At 41.6% G+C, this 19,223-nt stretch overlaps 1 protein-coding gene across 6 annotated transcripts in view; it reads left to right on the top strand.

Moving 5' to 3' along the window:
- Positions 1–12,539, top strand: part of LOC140463633 (LIM domain-binding protein 2) — a 298,470-nt gene extending 285,931 nt beyond the window's left edge. For all 6 annotated transcript variants that reach the window (XM_072558233.1, XM_072558659.1, XM_072558577.1 and 3 more), the window contains one exon: positions 11,778–12,539. In XM_072558233.1, coding sequence (XP_072414334.1) covers positions 11,778–12,008 — 231 coding nt within the window. In that variant the 3' untranslated portion in view covers positions 12,009–12,539. The remainder of the gene's footprint in view (positions 1–11,777) is intronic.
- The last annotated feature ends 6,684 nt before the right edge of the window (positions 12,540–19,223 follow it).

The following is a 19,223-nucleotide window of genomic DNA, read 5'->3' as shown; positions in this document are numbered from 1 at the left end:
GCCACAGTTGGAGTACTGTGTGCAGTTCTGGTCGCCTCACTTTAGGAAAGATGTGGAAGCTTTGGAGAGGGTGCAGAGAAGATTTACCAGGATGTTGCCTGGAATGGAGAGTAGGTCGTACGAGGATAGGTTGAGAGTTCTCGGCCTTTTCTCGTTGGAACGGCGAAGGATGAGGGGTGACTTGATAGAGGTTTATAAGATGATCAGAGGAATAGATAGAGTAGACAGTCAGAAACTTTTTCCCCGGGTACAACAGAGTGTTACAAGGGGACATAAATTTAAGGTGAAGGGTGGAAGGTATAGGGGAGATGTCAGGGGTGGGTTCTTTACCCAGAGAGTGGTGGGGGCATGGAATGTGCTGCCCGTGGGAGTGGTAGAGTCAGAATCATTGGCGACCTTTAAGCGGCATTTGGATAGGTACATGGATGGGTGCTTAATCTAGGTTAGAAGTTCGGCACAACATCGTGGGCCAAAGGGCCTGTTCTGTGCTGTATTGTTCTATGTTCTATGTTCTATGTTCTAGGATGTAGTCCATCGGGGCCAGGAGATTTGTCAATTTTAAAACCTTTTAGCTTTTCTAGCACTATCTCTTTTGTAATGGCAACCATACTCAACTCAGCCCCCTGACTCCCTTTAATTGTTGGGATATTACTCATGTCTTCCACTGTGAAGACTGACGCAAAGTACTTATTAAGTTCTCCAGCTATTTCCTTATCTCCCATCACTAGCCTTCCAGCATCAGTTTGAAGTGGCCCAATGTCTACTTTTCCCTGTCGTTTGTTTCTTATGTATTGAAAGAAACTTTTACTACAATTTCTAATATTACTGGCCAGCCTACCTTCATATTTGATCCTCTCCTTCCTTATTTCTCTCTTTGTTATCCTCTGTTTGTTTTTGTAGCCTTCCCAATCTTCTGATTTCCCAGTGCTCTTGGCCACTTTATAGGATCTCTCTTTTTCTTTGATACATTTCCTGACTTCCTTTGTCAGCCATGGCTGTCTAATCCCTCCCCGGATAATCTTTCTTTTCTTGGGGATGAACCTCTGTACTGTGTCCTCAACTATACCCACAAACTCCTGCCATTTTTGCTCTACTGCCTTCCCTGCTCGGCTCTGCTTCCAGTCGATTTTCATCAGTTCCTCTCTCATGCCCTCATAATTACCTTTGTTTAACTGTAACACCATTACATCCGATTTTGGCTTCTCTCTTTCAAACTGTAGACTGAACTCTTTCATATTATGATCGCTGCTTCCTAAGTGTTCCCTTACTTTAAGATCTTTTATAAAGTCTGGTTCATTACATAGCACTAGGTCCAAAATAGCCTGCTCTCTTGTGGGCTCCATGACAAGCTGTTCCAAAAAGCCATCCTGTAAGCATTCCCTTTCTTTGGATCCACTGGCAACATTATTTACCCAGTCCACCTGCATATTGAAGTCCCCCATGATCACCGTGACCTTGCCTTTCTGACATGCCTTTTCTATTTCCAAGTACATGTTGCGCCTCTTGGTCCTGACCACTGTTAGGAGGTCTGTACATAACTCCCATTATAGTTTTTTTGCCTTTGTGGTTCCTCAATTCCACCCACACAGACTCCACATAATCCGAACCTATGTCATTCAGTGCCATAGATTTAATTTTGTTCTTAACTAACAAGGCCACCCCGCCCCCTCTGCCCACCTCCCTGTCTTTTCGATAAGTTGTAAGTCCTTGGATGTTTAACTGCCAGTCCTAAACCCCCTGTAACCACGTCTCTGTGATGCTTACCACATCATAATCATTCACGATGATCTGTGCCGTTAGTTCATTTACTTTGTTACGAATGCTACGAGCATTCAGGTAAAGTGCCTTAATGCTAACTTTCTTATCATTAGAGATATTGGAAGTCATAAGATGTCCTAAGTTATCCTTCCTTTTTGTTGCATTCCTAATCTGCCTCAAGGTTAAATCCACCTGCATACATGCTATCCTCCTGCTTATCTTTCCATTTAACTCCATACTTCCTGTCGCTTTCACTTTCACTTCCCCCCAACTCAGAAGTTTAAAGTCCTACTGACCACCCTATTTATCCTCTTCGCTAGAACATTGGTACCTGATCGGTTCAGGTGGAGACCGTCCCAACGGTACAGATCACCCCGGTTCCAAAACTGATGCTAATGCCCCATGAAATTGAATCCCTCTTTCCCACACCAATCCCTTAGCCACGTGTTTACTTCCCTAATTTTCTTATCCCTATGCCAATTGGCACGTGGCTCAGGCAGTAATCCGGAGATTATGACCCTTGAGGACCTGTACTTCAATTTCCTTCCTAGTGCTTGATAATCCCCAAACAGGTCCTCCACCCTAGCTTTGCCTATGTTGTTTTTCCCAATATGGACCACAACAACTGGATCCTCCCTCTCCTGCTCCAATATCCTTTCAAGCCGGTCGGAGATGTCCCGCACCCTGGCACCGGGCAGGCAACACACCATGCGAGACTCCCAATCTGGCTTGCATAGGATACTATCTGTCCCCCTAATTATAGAATCCCCTATAACAACTACTTGTCTTTTTGCTCCCCCCTCTTGAATGCCCTTCTGCACCATGGTGCCGTGGTCAGCTGGCTCATCCTTTCCAGAGCCCTTTTCCTCATCCGGAAAGGGAGCAAGAATCTCATACCTGTTGGACAAGGTCAAGGGCTGAGGCTCCTGCTCTCCTGACCTCAAGCTCCCCCTGCCTGCCTCACTTACAGTCACACTCTGATGTTCCTGATCACTACCTGAATGTGAATTACTTAATCTCCCAGGTATGACTGCCTCCTGAAACAAAGCGTCCAGGTAATTCTCCCCCTCCCGGATGTTCCGCAGTGTTTGAAGCTCAGATTCCAGATCATCAACTCTGAGCCAGAGTTCTTCCAGCAACCAACACTTGCTGCAGATGTGGTCACTGCCGTTCACAATGGGATCAGCCAGCTCCCACATCATACAGCTACAGCACATCACCTGCCCAGTCATCTCTGCTTAGTTAATTACTTTATTACTTTGTATAGGTTTGAGTTAAAATACTTTCTGATACATCTCTGCTATAGTCTTTTTCTAAAAACTAATTAATAGATAAAGTATAAAAAGTAAATTTTTAACCATTCACCGATAAAGAAATAGAAAATCCTTACCTTAACAAACCAGAGTCCTATTTTTGGTTAGAGGAGGTAGGCGGGTGGGGGGGGGGGTGTGGGGTGTGGGAGACACAACACGTGTAGTGTCTCAGGTTCAGCCACTGACCAGATATATTACTGGCAGTCCACTGGTCGTCGCACCCACTCTTCCTACTTATTAACTAGGTTAGAGGAGGAGGGCAGGTGGGAGACACTACAGTGGTAGAGTTTCAGATTTAGCAGTCTTGCTGATATATATGGTCACTGCTTTCTTCCCCGGCTGCCTCTCCGGTCCACGTCACTTCCTCCGCTGCTCCCGCTCCTTCTCCGCTGCTGCTCACACTTAAAATGCGAGGGAACTATAATTTAGGTTCCCATCACCCTCCTGAATTAGTTCAAATACTCCCAAAGAGCATTAGCAAATTTTCCCCCCCGGATATTTGTACTCCTTTGGTTCAGGTGTAGACCATCCTGTTGTAGAGGTCCCACCTACCCCAGAATGCGCCCCAAATATCAAGGTATCCAAAATCCTCCCTCCTGTACCATCCCTCCTGCCACGTGTTCAACTCCTCTCTCTCTCTATTCCTCACCTCGCTTGCACATGGCATGGGCAACAAACATACATAACAACTGTTTGTTCTAGCACTAAGCTTCCACCATAGCTCTCTGAATTTCTGCCTTAAATACCCATCCCTTTTCCTACCTATGTTGTTAGTGCCGATGTGGACCACGGGTTGGGGCTGCTCCCACTTCCCGTCAAGGATCCCGAAAACACAATCAGGAACATCATGAACCCTGGCACCTGCGAGGCAACACAGCAACTGTGAGTCTCTCTCATTCCCACAGAACCTCCAGTCTGTCCCCCTAACTTTGGAGTCCCCAATGATTAATGCTCTGCTCATGTCCCCTTCTCCCTTCTGAGCAACAGGGACAGAACCTCTGTCACCACTCTCTGACTCCTCTGTTTAACTAATTAAAACAGCTGCATTATGATACAGCACTATTACATGCAACGCAGTATAACCAAATGTGCTCTGCACCTAGTGGAAACCAGCTATGTTGGAAAGACTGCTGTCCAGGTTACAGCACAGATCTCAACTCAGGGAAAGGCGATGAATGTAGAATCTGTCACAAACTGCATCAGTAACACCCTTGATTCATTTGTGGGTTGAGGATTGTAAGACCTCACAGCGGATCCTTGGAAACAGCCAGTTGCATAAAAATTACACGCAGCTATCACCAGTAAGATAGGATGGCCATCCGCCATTTACATTCTGCAGCTGTGTCTCAGGACATCCTTGGTCTGCAGTGGGAATGCTGTTCCCTCATTTGGAAGAAATGATACTGAGGATGATGGACTCTGATTTCCTGTGATGTTGATTCTGGATCTCCAGGAGACCTTCAGCTACAAATGTTTCTGTGGAGACTGCTCAGCAGCAGCTGGAGCTTTCCATTAGCCCTGGGCTTGCTGGTACTTTTGTTCCACCTTGATTTCCCTGCATCACTGTTAAACCATAATGATGGTGGCAATTAGCCCTACTGTGTTGGATCAATTGATCAGGATTCCAAGTAACCGAAGTGGGAATATCAGAAACCTAACCGAGCTTTAGTAATGTAAGCAAATACCATTCGCAGCAGACACAAATGACAGTTAAGCAAAGGCCTTGATATGTTGGGACATAGAAGTCTCTGAAGAGGAGACTGTGCAATACCGGTCTCCTCTGCATCTCAGTATGCTACCTCAAATTCCCAGAATTGACTTTCCCGACTTCACTTCTACAGCAGCGGCCCTTTATAACTTGGCTTGATTTTTGTGAATAGACCCGGAGGACTGAGCATGCCTCATCACCCTCTGACTGATTTGGAAGGATATCCTCAAATGATGGATAACAAGAGTCATCCTTGTCCTGACCAAGGACTAAACTCCTTAAATTTGGGGGCATGACTTGTTGGCTGGAGCACATGTGGTGTATTTATTGTGTAAGCTGCTTTTGCAAGCTTCAATTGTGAATTTAATGTAGCAAACAGTTGTATAGCAAAATATCCAGCCCCTTAACTGATCACTGCCGACAAAAAAAACACAGCTTGTCATGTTAAGTCACTCATGGGCATCATTGATTGGCCAGCACTTTTCCGTCCCTGGTTGTCTTTGAGAAGGTGATGGTGAGCTGCTTTCTTGAACTGCTACAGTCCATGTGCTGTAGGTAGCCCCATAATGCCCTTAGTGAGGCAATTCCAGGATTTTGACACAGCAACAGTGAAGGGACGACAATATATTTCCAAGTGAGGATGGGGAGTGGCTTGGAGGGAAAGTTGCAAGTAATGGATCCACAGCCCTTATCTTTCTGGATGGAAGCGGCTATAGGTTTGGAAGGACATAGAGTCGTAGAGATGTACAGCATGGAAACAGACCCTTCGGTCCAACACGTCCATGCTGACCAGATATCCCAACCCAATCTAGTCCCACCTCCCAGCACCTGGCCCATATCCCTCCAAACCCTTCCTATTCATATACCCATCCAAATGCCTCTTAAATGTTGCAATTGTACCAGCCTCCACCACATTCTCTGGCAGCTCATTCCATACACGTACCACCTTCTGCGTGAAAAAGTTGCCCCTTAGGTCTCTTTTATATCTTTCCCCTCTCACCCTAAACTTATGCCCTCTAGTTCTGGACTCCCCGACCCCAAGGAAAAGACTTTGCCTATTTATCCTATCCATGCCCCTCATAATTTTGTAAACCTCTATAAGGTCACCCCTCAGCCTCCGACGCTCCAGGGAAAACAGCCACAGCCTGTTCAGCCTCTCCCTATAGCTCAAATTCTCCAACCCTGGCAACATCTTTGTAGATCTTTTCTGAACCCTTTCAAGTTTCACAACATCTTTCCGATAGGAAGGAGACCAGAATTGCATGCAATATTCCAACAGTGCCCTAACCAATGTCCTGTACAGCTGCAACATGACCTCCCAACTCCTGTACTCAATACTCTGATCAATAAAGGAAAGCATACCAAATGCCTTCTTCACTATCCTATCTACCTGCAACTCCACTTTCAAGGAGCTATGAACCTGCACTCCAAGGTCATGTCTAAGATTTTTGGTGAACTTGTGTGGTTCATCTTGTAGATAGCACACAGTGCTGCTTCTGACTATCATAGAGTCACAGCAATGAACAGCACAGAAAAAGACCTTTCAGTCTATCTTGTCCATGCCGATCAGATATCCTAAATAAATGTAGTAACATTTTTCAGCATTTGGCCCATATCCTATAAACCCTTCCTATTCATTTACCCATCCAGAAACCTTTTAAATATTGTAATTAGACCAACCTACAACACTTTGGCAGCTTATCTATACACACACCACCCTATGCATGTAAAGTTGGCCTTTAGTTCCTTTTTAAATCATTTCCCTCTCACCCTAATTTCTGCCCTCTAGTTTTGGATGCCCCCACTCCAGGGAAAATACTTTGTCTATTCACCCTATTCATGCCCCTCATGATTGTATAAATCTCTACTAGGTCACCCCTCAGCCTCCAATGCTCCTGGGAAAATAACCCGAACCTATTCAATTTTCTCCGTATAGCTGAAACACTCAAACCCAGGCAACATCCTTGTAAATCTTTTCTGAGCCCTTTCAAGTTTCACAACAACCTTCCAAAAGGAGGGAGACTAGAATTGCATGCAATAACCAAAAATGGCCGAACCAATGTCCTGTACAGCCACTGCATGACCTCCCAACTCCTATACTCAATGCATTGACCAATAAAAGCAAGCATATCAAATGCCACCTTCACTATCCTATTTACCTGCAACTCCACTTTCAAGAAACTATGAACCTGCACTCCAAGGTCTCTTTGTTCAGCAACACTCCCCAGGACTTTACCATTAAGTGTATAAGTCCTACTCTGATTTGCCTTTCAAAAATGCTGCACCTCACATTTATGTAAATTAAACTCCTTCTGTCACTCCTCATTGGTCCATCTTTGCTATCCACTATACCACCAATGGTTTGTCATCTGCAAACTGAGTAATGTACCTCCTATGTTTACATCCAAATAATTTACACATATGACAAAAAGCAGTAGACCCAGCACCAATTCTTATGGAACACTGCTAGTCACAGGCCTACAGTCTGAAAAACAATCCTCCACCACCACCCTCTGTCTTCTACCTTTGAGCCAGATCTGAATCCAAATGGCTAATTCAGTGGTTGAAGGAGACTATGCTTGTGAATGTAATCCCAATCAAGCTGGCTGCTTTATCCTGGATGGTGTCAGGTTTCTGGACTGATGTTAGACTTGCACTCATCCTTCACACTCTTGACTTATGCCTTGTCGATGATGGACAGGCTATGGCGAATCACTCACCACAGTATTCCTAGCCTCTGATCTGCTCTTCTAGCTACTGTATTTATATAATGAGTCCAGTTGAGTTTCTGGTCAATGGTGACTCCACGGCATATTCAGTGATGATAGCACCATTGAATGTCAAGGGATGGTGGTTAGACTGTGTCTTATTGGAGATGATCATTGCCTGGTATTTCTGGCATGAATGTTACTTTCCACGTGTCAACTCAAGTTAGGAAAGTGTCCAGATCTTGTTGCATTTGAACATGGACTGCTTCAATATCTGAGGAGTCATGAATGGTATTGAACATTATGCAATCATCATTGATTATCCCCACTTCTGACCTTATGATGGAGGTAAGGTAATTGATAAAGCAGCTAAAGATGATTAAGCTGAGGACAGTAACTCAAGGAATTCCTGTTGTGATGTCCTGGAGCTGAGATGACTGACTTCCAACAATCACAACCATCTGCCTACATGCCAGGTATGACTGTAACCACTGTAGAGTTTGCCATCTGATTCCCATTGATGCTATCTTGATTAAATGTGGCCTGTAAAGAGCTGTCACTCTCACCTCACCACACCTCTGGAATTGAGCTGTTTTGTTCACATTCACTCAAGGCTTAATGAAGTTGGGGCTGATGTTGTCCTGGTGGAACCCAAATTGACTGTCAGTGAGCAGGTTGTTGCTGAGCAAGTGGTGTTTGATAGCACTGTTGATAACATCTTCCATCATTTTACTGATGATCAAGGGCAGTTAAATGGCTAGGTTCAATTTGCTCTGCTTTTTGTGTATAAAACACACCTGGGCAATTTTACACATTGTTTTATAGATGCGAGTGTTGTAACTGTACTGGATAAGCTTGGCTAGGGGAGCGACCTACAGCCTTGCAGTATCCAGTGCCTCCAACTGCTTCTTGATATCACATAAAGAGAAGTGAATTGACTGACATCTGAAATTCTGGAGACCTTTGGAAGAAGCCGAGATGGATCATTCACTTAGCTCTTCTGGCTGAAGATTGATGTGAATCAGCCTCACATTTTGCATTGACATGCTGGGCTCTTCCACCATTGATGACGGGGATTGTTGTGGAGTCTCCTCCATCGGTGAATTGCTTAATTGTCTACCATAATTCATGACTGGATGTAGCAGGACTGCAGAGCTTGGCTCTGATCTATTAGTTATGGTATCACTTTGTTCTATCACTTGCTGCTTACGCTGTCTGGTGTGCAGACCTGTTTTGTGACTTCACCAGGTTTGACACCTCATTTTTAAGTATGCCTGCTCCTGCTCCTGCTCCTGGCATGCCCTCCTGCACTGCTTGATGGTAATGGTTGAGTTGGGGATAAGCCGGACCATAATGTTGCAGATTGTGTTGGAGTACAATTCTGCTGTTGATGATCCACAGCACCTCGTGGATGCCCAGTCTAGATTTGCCAAATCTGTTCAGAGTTTATCCATTTAGGACGATGAGAGTGCCAAACAATACAATGAAGGGTATTCTCAATGTGAAGGCAGGATTTCATCTTCACAGGGCAGTACAATATCACTCTAACCGATACTGTCATAGACAGATGCATATGCAGCTAGCAGATTAGTAAGGATGAGATCAAGTATGTTTTTTCATCTTATTGGTTTCCTGACTTGCCAAAGACCCAGTCTAGCAGCTATGTCCTTTAGTACTGCTACTGAGCCACTCTTTGTGGTGGATTGAAATCCCCCCCGTTCTTGTATATTTTACATCCTTGCCAACAGCAATGCTTCTTCCAGATGTGTTCAACATGGTGGAGTGCTATTCATCAACTGAGGAGAGTAGGAGGTTGTAATCAGTAGGAGGTTTCCTTGTTTGTCTTTAACCTGATGTCATGAGGTCTGGAGTCAATGTTGCGGACTCCCAGGGCAGCTCCCAACTGTTTTGCCACCTCTGGTTGGTCTGTCCTGCCAGTGGGACAGGATATATCCAGGGATGTTGATAGTGTTGGTGTCTGCACTAAAAGACAAGTTAGAATTACTGTGAGCCTGTATGCTCTGAATGAGGTGGCAATGGGTAAAAAGAGTAAAAAATGTGTAAAAAGACAAGGCAAGGCAGAGATGCTGTGAGCACTAAGAAAGAATGTGATAGGTGCCTGATCCTGTGCACAAAGCAACAGCCATGGGAATGAAAAATGTTAGTGTGTTCCAAAGTGCAGCATTAAAGTGAATAATTGTAAAGTAAGTCAGAGATGTGTCATGATGATGTGGTGAGGCTGGTGCGTGTCCAATGGCAGTGTCTGTGAACAGGGCTACAGGTTGTCCATTGAGCATGCCCTGAGTTGTTGGAATTTCTGTCCAAGATAGAGTTGTGGAGGAGCAAGCAGCAAGCTGGAGCTACTGTGTACCTCACCTGATATTCATGTTGGGGACTGTAATCACCTAATTTCGCTCTGTCGCATTGAAGAATAACAAACTCAATATTGAGAAGATGGGAAAAGGTAATAATGAGATGTAACTGCATGTAAATCAGCCTCTTACCACTAGCAGTGAGATACTCATCTCACCATTAAATCTTTGGAAAACTGGACTTGTTTCTATCCATGTAAGAGACTACTTTTTTAAAAATCTTGTCATATTCTCTGAACTGACTCCCACATCATTCAGGACTGGAAAATTCAGCTCAATGTTACAGTTCAGGTCAAGTGTCTTGAAAAGATCAATTTACTTCTAAGGTTAGATTTGTCTTGTTCCACAGATGCTGTCTGACCTACTAAGTTCTTCCAGTACTTTTTTTTTGTTATTACACAAAGGATTGAAATAGATTACAACTGTTTGCAGTTCTGTGTGTTGCTTTGTTTCCCACATTTCTAAAATAATTAATCTCTGAATCTCAGGCAAGTGGATTCATCTTAATGCAAAATTTAAGGGTTAAACACAAAGGTTTGTTGCTTGGAACAATTTTTTTTGTGATTCTTTTCTTTTCTACAGATAGGATGTAATTTGGACTTTCCTTTATAAAGACAGAACTTCCTCTGGGAATTATGTTTGATGATTTTAAGTAAATGTAACAGACTTAATGCTTGAATGAACGATATTCAAATTGATATTAATGATGAGATTTCAAAAATGTAGCTAGCTAAAGAATATTTCTAATGGAAACAGGTTATTGGAAACAGGTTGATGATATCTTTTGAATTTGAAATAATTACACTGACTTCTAAAGTCTACACTTAGATTTTAAAAATTGGAAAATGTTTACCCTAGCTCCAGTTCAAATACATCAGAATATGAGCCAGAGAAATAAAGAAAGAAAGAGTCCTGTTAAGTAAAGTAATGTTACCCTGACAACATATAAAATAGGCTATTTTATACCAAAAATATATACTGTGAAAAAGTAATTTATCAGGTGCAGTCAAGTTTGAAGTTTGTTTAAATAGACTCAAACCAATTCTATGTAGAAATGCAAATGAAATTTCACCTCTGTTTATACCTCCTTTTAGAAATAACTGAAAAATAATCATGAGCTGAAAGCCTTCAGTTTCAAAAGTTTGCTTTGAACTGCTTTTCTTATAATATTCTTTAATTCCACAATTGTTATGTATCTACATTTCTGAACAAAGCATAAATGTTGTCAAGTTGTGTGTTTTGTTTTCAAGCCTTAACTTGAAAGTATTAATTAAATTGCAGTAATCAACAGGATTATACTTATGTGTTTCACATGTTATGAGAAACGTGCAAGACCATTAATCAGATTTTATCTAGTGATACTCTAGAAAATTTGCGATGAACACACAGAAAGAAAATATAACGGTGATGATATATGGAAGATACACCATTAAGTGATAAACCTGGTAAATTGCAAATGGCACATGTTATATATTGGAACAGCATTTGTTTCAATGGTTTTCTTGTATTAAAATATGCTATAAACAGAGCAGATGCACCACCTGGTGGTCACTGAATGCAGAGTACCTTTACTTGCAGTGCTGCATCAAATTTTGTTTGGCATCTAAGTAAACAGGTTAAAATGAGTTTAAAAATAAGTTATATTTATAAAGATTAGGAACTGTTGTATCCGATTAACATTTGACAAAATAGTGACTTACTTAATACAAGCTGTACAATTTTGTTGAATTATACGTAGAGATAGTTGGTTGACAGATTTGAGTTTTGTTGGTTAAGTGAAAGATAAAGTTTATCTTAACTATCAATCATATCAAAAGTTATGGTATACGTTTACCAGACACACCTATATTCCAATTCACAGCTATTCAAACAAAATCTCTGCAATGTTTTACCACATGACTATTTGTTCCTATTATAGGATGTCATGGTGGTGGGCGAACCTACGTTGATGGGAGGAGAATTCGGGGATGAGGACGAGCGACTGATCACTCGATTAGAGAATACACAATATGATGCAGCAAATGGCATTGATGATGAGGAAGATTTCAATAACTCTCCTGCACTGGGAAGTAATAGTCCCTGGAACAGCAAAGCCCAGTCCAGTCAGGAGAGTAAATCAGAAAATCCCACACCACAAGCCTCTCAATAAACCAGAACATATCACTTTTATTAAAAAAATTTTGTGCTTTTCCTCTCTGACCCGTCCTTTCTTCATGCTGCACCTGAACGTTTCTTGTTTGAAAATGTTTGCAGTCAGCAGTATTAAAATATTAAAACTTCTACTTTAATTTAGTAAGTTCATATTTAAAGCTTTAAAAACCCACTTGGTATTATAAGCCATGCAACCCATTATATTTTGTGGGAATCTTAGTGTGACATGTTTGTGGTTTCTTTGAATTGTTCCTAAGTTTGAACAGTTGCTATCATGGAAATCTGGTAGTGATTATCGTTTATATTCAGGTTTTGCCGGAACCTTTGCTGGTCCACCTTTTGCTTGTGTATTTATGTAAGCTTTTTGTAAGAGGCCTAAAAGATAATTTAGAGCAGAAACTATTTCATTCACATAAATGTTCAGCACAATATGTGAAAATTAGAAATGAGTCTTTGTGTCATTATACAGATGTATTTTATGTATGCTTTACCATTAATTAAGTGTGCCAATAAACAGTGGTAACATAAATGCACATTGTCTGGAAGTAGTTAATCACAGTTGAAAAGTTTTCTACTCAGTCAAGAGAACTTACATATAAATAATGATAAAATATTGATAAATTGACTTTTTTTTTGTAATATGCATAACTTAGGTTGCAGCAATGACCCAACATGGGCAGCACAGTGGCTTAGCAGTCAGCACGACTGCCCCACAGTGCTAGGGACTTGGGTTTGATTCCAGCCTTGGGTGACCATCTGTGTGGAGTTTCTACATTCTCCCCATGACTTGTGGTGGAGGGTTGCTTTTCAGACTGTAGGCCTGTGACCAGTGGAGTGCCTCAAGGATTGGTGCTGGGTCCACTACTTTTCGTCATTTATATAAATAACTTGGATGTGAGCATAAGAGGTATAGTTAGTAAGTTTGCAGATGACTCCAAAATTGGAGGTGCAGTGGACAGTGAAGAAGGTTACCTCAAAGGACAACAGGATCGTGATCAGATGGGCCGATGGGCTGAGGAGTGGCAGATGATGTTTAATTCAGATAAATGTGATGTGCTGCATTTTGGAAAAGCAAATCAGAACAGGACTTATACACTTAATGGTAAGGTCTTGGGGAGTGTTGCTGAACAAAGAGACCTTGGAGTGCAGGTTCATAGCTCCTTGAAAGTGGAGTCACAGGTAGATAGGACAGTGTAGAAGGTGTTTGGTATGCTTTCCTTTATTGGTCAGAACATTAACTATAGGAATTGGAAGGTCATGTTGCAGCTGTACAGGGCATTGATTAGGCCACTGTTGTAATATTGTATGCAATTCTGGTCTCCTTCCTATCAGAAAGATGTTGTGAAACTTGAAAGGGTTCAGAAAGGACTTACAAGGATATTGCCAGGGTTGGAGGATTTGAGCTATAGGCTAAATAGGCTGGGGCTATTTTCCCTGGAGCATTGGAGGCAGAGGGATGACCTTATTAGAGTTTTATAAAATCATGAGAGGCATGGATAGGATAAATAGCCAAGATCTTTTCCCTGGAGTTTAAGGTGAGAGGAGAAAGATATAAAAGGGACCTAACGGGCAACTTTTTCACGCAGAGACTGGTGCGTGTATGGAATGAGTTGCCTGAGGATGTGGTGGAGGCTGATACAAATATCTATCTAGATGCCTTTTAAATGGTTAAATGAAGAGCAAGGGTTTAGAGGGATATGGACCAAGTGCTGGCAAATAGAACTAGATTAGATTAGGATGTTTGATCGGCATGGACAAGTTGGATCGAAGGGTCTCTGTGCTCTATATCTCTATGACTTCATGGATTTCCACTGGGTGCTCTGGTTTCCTCCTGTTGTGTCTCAATGTGTAGGTTAGGCATATTGTCAATGCCTCATAATATCTAGGGATATACAGTCTAGGTGGATTAGCAGTTGTAAATGCAGGATTATGGAAATAGTGTGGGTGGATGCTCTTCAGAGGGCTGAATGCACTTTTTCTGCTCTATAGGGATTCTATGATCCAATATCTGAACTCTCTAACCTTTCAAGCTGAAGCCAACAGTATATTAAGCTTTTGAAACCAACATATAATGCATTCAATATTGCCATTTTAAGGAAATGTAAATGTTCATATTTTTATGTAATATTCACAGGCTTTCTGGTCCTACACATTTGTTGAAAATGCCACTCAGATATCCTCAGCAAAATGAATTAACTATTGTGGACATTATGCACAATGCAACTCCATATGCAATTTTCACACATTGATGGAAAAATCAAGTACCAGAACATTAAAATGTAGTAATTAATTTTGTAGAAGATAATTTAATCAAGCTAATGGAAAAAAAAGTAGACTATACCAGACAACATTACACTGTTATATTTTGTTTTAAATTCAGAATCCTAATTGAGGTCCAAAATTAGGACAGTGAAGAATGAGAACCAAGGGAAATTGACAAGAAGGTTAGATTAAATGTAGGTTTAATGCCGCAGATTTTATGAATTTCAGGTCAGACTAGATTGGATTAGATTCCCTACAGTGTGGAAACAGGCCCTTCGGCCCAACAAGTGTGAAGTCAAATTTTGTTTTGTAAGTTTTATGATCCACGGGGAATAAAAGATAGAACGCAATGAGTCTTGATTTCACCACAGTAAATACTTTGTATTCTTGTCCATACTTTGTAAATTTATTACTGTTAAAATCTAATCAGATGTTTGCATAAAGTAGCAATTCACCGAGTTATTTCAATAGTGATTTTTTTTCCATAAGACCTCTATTACTGAGTACAACAAGAGCATTCTTGCAAGAACTCTATCTACCTCTAAGTCTCACAACATTCTGTTTGGTCATTTGATAATTCAGAACTTGAATCTTGCTAAACTAAAAGACACATTTTGTCAAAGCTTTTTGTTTTCATGAGGACTTTCTCCAGAATACCAAATTAAAGAGGAACAACATTTTATACCTATGACAATTAGAATTAGAGTTTGTTTATTGTTACTCGAATGAATGCAGTGAAAAGTCTGTAATGTCACTGCTTATGGTGCCAGCTTAGGTACAGGCTACCTAGGTACAGATACTTAAGTATGTGTCACAGAATTGAAAGAATAATAAATAGTCTAGCATAGGAATACCAAGTTGTTTCTTAAATTACTTGAATTACTCAAAGTCCAGCATAAGAATAAAATGTCTTTTTAAAAGTAATCAAATTACAGTCCTTTTCACCAGGTCCATGCCAGCACCTAGCCTCCAGACAATACTGGGCCAAGCATCCAGACCACTCTGGGTTTCAAAATTCAAATCATCACTTCCAGTCTGCAAGGGCCTCGCCTTTTCCTCAGCAGCCTTCAGTTCAGGATGCGCCCTCAGGACTCACCTCCCTGCGACAGATTGGTTAGCAAGTGGATTCTGACAAATAGTGAAGGTGATGCCATGTAGAATGCACTTGTTTAGTTGATGGCAGACTGATAGCTTGGTAGTTAACTGTCAGTCATCATCTAACAGGTACATTCACTGTGGCAATGCCTCCACCAATCAGAGTCCACTTACCAAGCAATTACCTCTCACTTTTTCCACAGTATAAATTGTTCTCCTTTATAAAGGTCTTGCAAATGCTCTGAATACAAGATGAAAAGTTTTGATAAAATGTGTTTTTTTTAGCAATACATTATTGTTTCTTTTTATTGATATGTGTTTACATTGATATGTAAATACATTAGAATTTCCTGCCAAGCACCATTTAAGGGTAAGGCCCAATCCACAATTTGTAGCAATAAGGTGAAAAGGTACTGTTTTCTGTGTCTGGAAATAACCCAGGAAGCATTAGTATAGCCAAGTACCATAAAGTACTTTTAAAAAAAACACTCTAAATATGTTGTATTTAACAATTCCAGCAGTTTCCATTGTCAGTAACTGAGTTGTACAGACCAGAAAGGTTGAGTTCAGTCCCCAAACTGTTTATTATATGATCTCAACCATGATACTGTCACAGAAAGCTGATGACTCCCCACCACCACAACCTGTCATGAACTTCATCATCAGGAATGCATGTAACCAAAATCCTGGGAACATTGCTTTCAATTTACTGAGGTTTAAGTAGATGTGATCTCAGCATTGTGGCATTGGAATTGTTATTTGTCACAAGTGCTGACTTGATAATGCAATGTGAGGATAATTCATAATATTCTGACTCCCTGGAATCACGAAATGTGATATTTGATGTCAGTAATTCTTAGTAGGTCACATGTTTCCCTTAAAGCTTGGTCGCCCTTGAGGTGGGAGAAAAAATCAAGGAAAAATTAAAGTTCCAACTTAAAATGGTTGCCAAACTAAATATATTCACTTTTTACAACTGTGCCTTATAGGTGGTTCCATTCCCCACACAATGGTTCTTGGACTTATGATTTTGTAAAGAACAAAATCATGCTGGTGCAGCATTTGGCTTGAGCACAAACTTGTGTATTAAAATAAATCCCCTGATATGAAACCTTGAAGCTAGAGTAAATGACACAATTCCTTAATTGGGTTTGTCCGTTTATCCATGATTTCACCTCAACTCCCACACAAAAAAAGTCATGGCAATGGCCTAGTGGTATTGTTGCTGGACTGGTAATCCAGAGACCCAGATAATATCCATAGGACCCTGAAAATTCTGGGGATCCAGATTCAAATCTTGCCATGGCAGATGGTAGAATTTGAATTCATGAAAAAACCTGAAATTAAGGGTCTAATGATGACCACAAATCTATTGTTGTTTGCCAGAAAAATCCATCTGGTTTACTAATGTCCTTTAGGATAGGAAACTGCCACCCTTACCTGGTCAGGTCTGCATGTGACTCCAGATCAACAGCAAAATGGTTGGTCCCTAACAATTAGGGATGGACAATGAATGCTGGTCTAGTTAGTGACACCATCATCCCAAGAATGAATAATAAAATAAAACTTTAATCAAGGAACAAGAGGCAAAAGGCACATTTCTGTCCAAACCTTACCTAATTCAGACCCAAACCCACCTAGATTTGGTTGCTAACTTTTGATTATGTAACTTCTCAGTACCAATATCTCTTCGATTTGATAGGTAAATTACAATCTTCCACATGAACTTCAGATCATTCGGGAGACGAAGGGGGTTATTGAGAGGAGTTACAAGGAGATAGTCACACCTCATGTACAAGAAGAAGGTAGATGGATTATCGTCAGGGAATGGAAAGGGAACCAGCAGGCAGTGCAGGGATACCCTGTGGCCATTCCCCTCAACAATAAGTATACTGTTTTGGATACTGTTAGGGGGCCGACTTGCCAGGGGTAAGCAATGGGGCACAGGTCTCTGGCTCAGAGTTTGTTCCTGTTGCTCAGAAGGGAAGTGGGAATAGGAGCAGAGCAGTAATCATTGGGGACTCCATAATTAGGGGGACAGACAAGAGGTTCTGTGGGAACGAGAGAGACTGTGGGTTGGTGTTTTGCTACCCAGGGTTCATGATGTCTCTGATCGTGTTTTTGGGATCTTTTCGAGGGAGCAGGAGCAGCCCCAAGTTGTGGTCCACATAAGCACCAACAGCATAGGTAGGAAGAGAGATGGGGATTTAAGGCAGAAATTCAGGGGCTAGGTGGAAGCTTAGAGCTAGGACAGAGTTGTGTTCTCTGGTTTGTTGCCCATGCCACATGTTAGCGAGGTGAGGAATAGAGAGAGAAAGGATTTGAACACGTGGTTATAGAGATGGTGCAGGAGAGAGAGTTTTGGATTCCTGGATAATTGGGGCTCTTTCAAAGTGTGTGGAACCTCTACAAACAGGATGGTATTCACCTGAATCAGAGGGTACCAATATCCTGGGGGGAAAGTTTGCTAATGTACTTCAGGTGGGTTTAAATTAATTCAGCAGGGGGATGGGAACCTAAATTGTAGTTCAAGTATAGAGGAGGTTGAGAGTAGGAAGGTCCGAAATAAGGTTTCAGGGTCACAAAGGGGAACCAGCAAGCAAGTAGTTGGTTGAAATGTGTCTACTTCAATGCCAGGAGCATCCAGAATAAGGTGGGTGAACTTGCAGCTTAGGTTGGTACCTGAGACTTCGATATTGTGGCCATTCCAGAGACATGGATAGAGCAGGGACAGGAATGGTTGTTGCAGGTGCCAGGATCTAGATGTTTCAGTAAGAACAGAGAAGATGTTAAAAGAGAGGAGGTGTGTCATTGTTAGTCAAGGACAACATTACAGTGGCAGAAAGGACCTTTGATGACTCACCTACTGAAGTAGTATGGGCTGAGGTTAGAAACAGCAAAGGAGAGGTCACTCTGTTGGGAGTTTTCTATAGGCCTCAGAATAGTTCCAGAGATGTAGAGGAAAGGATAGCAAAGGTGATTCTGGATAGGAGTGAGAGTAACAGGGGAGTTGTTATGGGGGACTTTAACTTTCCAAATATTGACTGAAAATACTATAGTTTGAGTACTTTAGATGGGTCAGTTTTTGTCCATTATGTATAGGAGGATTTTCTGACAGTGTGTGTGGACAGGAAAACAAGAGGCCATGCCACATTAGATTTGGTACTGGGAAATTAACTCAGTCTGGTGTTAGATTTGAAGTAGGTGACCACTTTGGTGATAGTGCGCACAATCCGATTATGTTTACTTCAGCGATGGAAAGGAAGAGGTATACACCAGAGTGCAAGAGCTACAGCTGGGGGAAAGGGAAGAAGTTGTCAGGCACAGGAGCTGTGGTTTACTAAGGAAGTTGAATCTCTTGTCAAGAGGAAGAAGGCGGCTTATGTTAGGAAGAGTTGTGAAGATTCAGTTAGGGCTATTGAGAGTTACAAGTTGGCCAGGAAAGACCTAAAGAAAGAGCTAAGACGAGCAAGGAGCAGCCACGAGAAGTTGTTGGCAGATAGGATCAGGGAAATCCCTAAAGCTTTCTATAGGTATATAAGGGATAAAAAATGACTAGAGTAAGATTAGGGCCAATCAAGGACAGTTGTGGGAAGTTGTGCATGGAGTCAGAGGAGATGGGAAAGTGCTAAATGAATATCTTTCATCAGTATTCATACTGGAAAAAGACAATTGTCAAGGACAATACTGAGAAATAGATGGGATTGAGGTTCACAAGGAGGACGTGTTAGAAATTCTGGAAAGTGTGAAAATAGATAAATCCCCTGGGCTGGATGGGATTCATCCTAAGACTCTCTAGGAAGCCAGGGAGGAGATTGCCAAGTCTTTGGCTTTGGTCTGTATGTCATCATTATCT

Source organism: Chiloscyllium punctatum, chromosome 1 (genome assembly GCF_047496795.1).
Source record: "Chiloscyllium punctatum isolate Juve2018m chromosome 1, sChiPun1.3, whole genome shotgun sequence".
Classification (NCBI taxonomy): domain Eukaryota; kingdom Metazoa; phylum Chordata; class Chondrichthyes; order Orectolobiformes; family Hemiscylliidae; genus Chiloscyllium; species Chiloscyllium punctatum.
This window is presented reverse-complemented; position numbering and strand designations above follow the sequence as displayed.